The sequence below is a fragment of the Cupressus sempervirens genome, chromosome 4, assembly GCF_028749045.1.
Source record: "Cupressus sempervirens isolate cs-2001-9-10 chromosome 4, ASM2874904v1, whole genome shotgun sequence".
In the NCBI taxonomy this organism is placed as follows: domain Eukaryota; kingdom Viridiplantae; phylum Streptophyta; class Pinopsida; order Cupressales; family Cupressaceae; genus Cupressus; species Cupressus sempervirens.
In genome coordinates, this window is record NC_143121.1 from 228,372,691 (window position 1) to 228,376,475 (window position 3,785).

A 3,785-nucleotide genomic window follows, 5' to 3' on the forward strand; every position below is an offset into this window, starting at 1 on the left:
TGCAAGGTTCCTTGGATGGAGTTGCATGTGGATGGTCTCAACCCTCTTGACTACCTTTAACGATATTCTAACAAGTCACCTCACCTAAAGTAAATTGTTGGAACTGTATTAGTAATAATATTGTTCTTACTAACGTATAGATTCAACATAATGACCACACTCCTACGTTTAATAATGAAAATACGATGCACCTTATTAAGTGAAAATGCAAAAAACAGAAACAAGCAGTCACTTCATCTGTACAGCAAGAGTTCACTTTTCCTAATCCTTGTCAAATACACCCTTAGTCAAGATAAGGATGAAGCCATAAGCCCACTTTTTCAAACTCCTTGGATAAGGATAGAGACGGTAATGTAACTTCCAAGTTCCAACTCGACGGGCGGGTCAGCAAAGAAAAAAAATGTACATTGCATTGATTTCAGCGATGACAGCGTAGAAATTACAAACATTGAATATGAATATGACGAAAACACATATGTGGTATTTTAGCACTCTTTTTTTATCTCTGTGTGACCTAAACATAGTAAAGCACCCAATGGAATATAATAAAGCCTTCCCCAAATATTTTGAACAGCCAGGTCAAAATCTCCCCTTCAAACTGGATGGATCCTCGTTACCTTGAAGCATCATCCTTTTATAAGTCTTCTCCCAATATCACACTTCTACAAGCAACTTCTTTAGGTGTTTTTCCCGTGTAATAGAGAATGGCAAGGATGAAAGAAACAGCTGGGCTTCAAATTCTCTCGGTGTTATTCACCTTGATGGCAATGACGGTATTTTCAGACCCAGATCCTTTACAGGATTTCTGTGTAGCTGATTTGGCCACAGGTATGTTTGAAATTATTGATTTCTTTCTAAAATTAATTGACTGTAATTTACTTGCTTGGTTTCAAGGTTTAAAACATAATGCTGTACCTATTAATCGTAGGCCTTCTAAACATTGTTCTGTAAAAATCTCTGAAGTCTTCTTTATTTATGTAATAGGAAGTCTAGGTTGTGTAAAAAGTTTTTCATCAATGTTTCGGTTCTACAATACATCTGAATTACAGTGTGATCCGAAATATTTTGAAAAAACTTCTACACAATCTAATACAGAAATGGCTGTTATTCCAATCTCTGTCAAGCTAACAGCTATGTTACCAGAAACGAGAAAGAGAAACCCATTTCGGCCATTGGAACACGAACTGAGCCTCTGCCATTGCAGTTCTGGTAACCAGTCCTTATGACCTGGAAATTTCATCCGATTCTGCATAAGAATTGTCTTTAATAGTGAAAACCCAAATTGTCTCTTCTTAAAAATTAGGGCCACAAATAAGCCATACCCCAGTCTGGGTAGGATCTTCCCTCCTTCCCTCAGAAGATCTGCTTTGTTTTTCATTTATGCATTGTATTTTCTAGTTTCTATATCCTGAATCTTCCGGGATCAAACCAAACCTACGTGGGTAGTAATCCTGTTGATAGAAGCATTATATCTCATGGTTTTTGGAAGGAGATCAACTATAGCTTCTATGATACATTTATATATACTTTGGACTCCGAAAATTATTGTACTTAATCTGTTGAGAAACCAAATTTTATCAATTCATCGAGACCCTAAATATATTCATCATAAGAAGCACTATATCTAGACACATAAAACCTAGAATGTGTATAGTGTATCCTGAATCTTCCAGGATCAAACTAAACATATTTGGCAGTAAAAATATTTAGATCTAAAGGGCGTTATAATCACAAGGATCATTCTCATGCTTTTGGAAGGAGATCCAATAAAGCTTCTCTGATCTATGCATATATTCTATGGACTCTGAATGCTGGTGATTAAGGTTTGGAGTAAACCATATTCATTATAATAATCAGTATATATAAGCACCAAAAACCCAGAAGGTATATAATCATGATATCTAAAGATCCAAAATCCAGAGGGTATATAATTACTTGTATCGTTCTTATTAATGCCTAGATCGAGATCCTGAACTGTTCATTCAGTGAACTGCAAAAATATTATCTCAAGGCTAATCAAACTTAGAACTAATCAGATCTTATCATTCTACCCACCTCAGAAGCCAACTATTCAAGGTATATAAGCATTACATAAGCAAATCTAAAAAGTTCTAAAAATATATCCTCCTAATAATTTGCAAATAAGAAACAAGATTCCACTCTTTTTGGTCTGAACTTTGTGAAAAGTGTCTTCAACTTTATCCTGTTTTTGGGCAATTATGAAACTTAACATGTCAAATCATAATCATTCCCAACCTTATAGTGGGTCTTGAAAGACAGTTTTTAACTTAAATGCCATTTCTATCCTTCAGGGTTTACTCACAAAATACTCTGTTCTTGGCATGTAAATTTGTTTATTGCTTATTTTACAGGCACAGCGAAGGTGAATGGATTCATATGCAAAGAATCCAGCAAAGTAAATGCCTCAGATTTTAAATTCTCAGGGCTGGCCATGGAACGATCAACAAATAATTCAGTGGGATCCAATGTAACAGCTGCAAATGTACTCAATTTTGCAGGGCTAAATACATTGGGAATATCTATGGGCAGAGCAGACTTTGCTCCAGGAGGTGTAAACCCTCCTCACACACACCCTCGTGCAACTGAAATAGTCTTTGTTTTGAAGGGCACTTTGGAGTTTGGATTCATAACCACTGGTAATATGTTGTATTCTCAGATAGTTAAAAAGGGAGATGTTTTTGTGTTTCCAAGAGCGTTGGTGCATTTTCAAAGGAATGTTGGAAAAAGTAAAGCTGCTGTACTTACTGCTTTTAACAGCCAGCTGCCTGGAACTCAGTCAATTCCAGTTTCCCTCTTTGGATCTACTCCCGCCATTGATGATGCAGTGCTGAGTAAGGCATTTCATATTGATGGGGGTGAAGTTGAGAAAATCAAATCTAAGTTCAAGTCTAAATAGGAAATTTCCCCGTCTTTCTTCAGTCAGTTGTATGGGTTATTATTTGCATTGGGCCTTTGTTCTTTTGAGGGATTTGGGTCAACTTTGGTGACAACTTAAATTACATATCTGCAGAAGAAGCTTAAATTGTACCATTAGATATCTATCAAGGCAGGCTTCTTATGGATCTTTCCCACTCCCAGGGAGGTTATCAATACACAAATTTTTATTTGCAATGTTGGTGTTGATTCAATATGGTCCATTTTGGTTGGGGAATATAACTCCATTCTTATATTGTTGCAAGCTAGGTATGGATTCTTGGTAGTTTTATAAATGACAAATAAATATTACTGAAATGAAAAGAAAAGTATCATTTAAACAAATTTAGGTTGATTAAATAAGGTTAGTGATTATGTATAATATCTATTTAGACTATATAATTGAACATGATTATAAACGAGGTTATTATTAATACAAATGTTTCCACCCTTATGTGATGTGTTAACTTTGGGCAATCTTGTGTAACATGGAAACAACCTCCAGGTGTGCGACTTGTGCTTTGAGGTTAAATGAGAAGAAGGCTAACATATCTACAATCAAGATGCACCTAACTACAACATTGAGAAAAAGAGAGAAGAATTGTATGAAAATTAAATATAGAAAGCGAAAAGCAACGATGCACCGGATTGAAACATATCTCTCTCTGCCTACAACTGCACAAAGCATCAATGAAGCACCCAACTGCACGATCTTAACGTATCTATCCTTCAAGGACTCACATGAAGATTATAGCCATCAAATGTTGCAAAAACATTGATTACAATATGATAACAATAAAAGATTGAACATGGCATAAACATCCAACACAAGGCAAGAACTTGCACAAGAT

At 35.6% G+C, this 3,785-nt stretch overlaps 1 protein-coding gene across 1 annotated transcript; it reads left to right on the plus strand.

The window, feature by feature from the left end:
• The first annotated feature begins 404 nt into the window (after positions 1-404).
• On the plus strand, positions 405-3,132 carry LOC149560824 (germin-like protein subfamily 2 member 4). The gene is made up of 2 exons (XM_089824840.1): positions 405-828; positions 2,373-3,132. The coding sequence occupies exons 1-2, from the start codon at positions 705-707 to the stop codon at positions 2,915-2,917; spliced, it is 669 nt and encodes a 222-aa protein (XP_089680966.1). The 5' UTR covers positions 405-704; the 3' UTR covers positions 2,918-3,132.
• Positions 3,133-3,785: the final 653 nt, after the last annotated feature.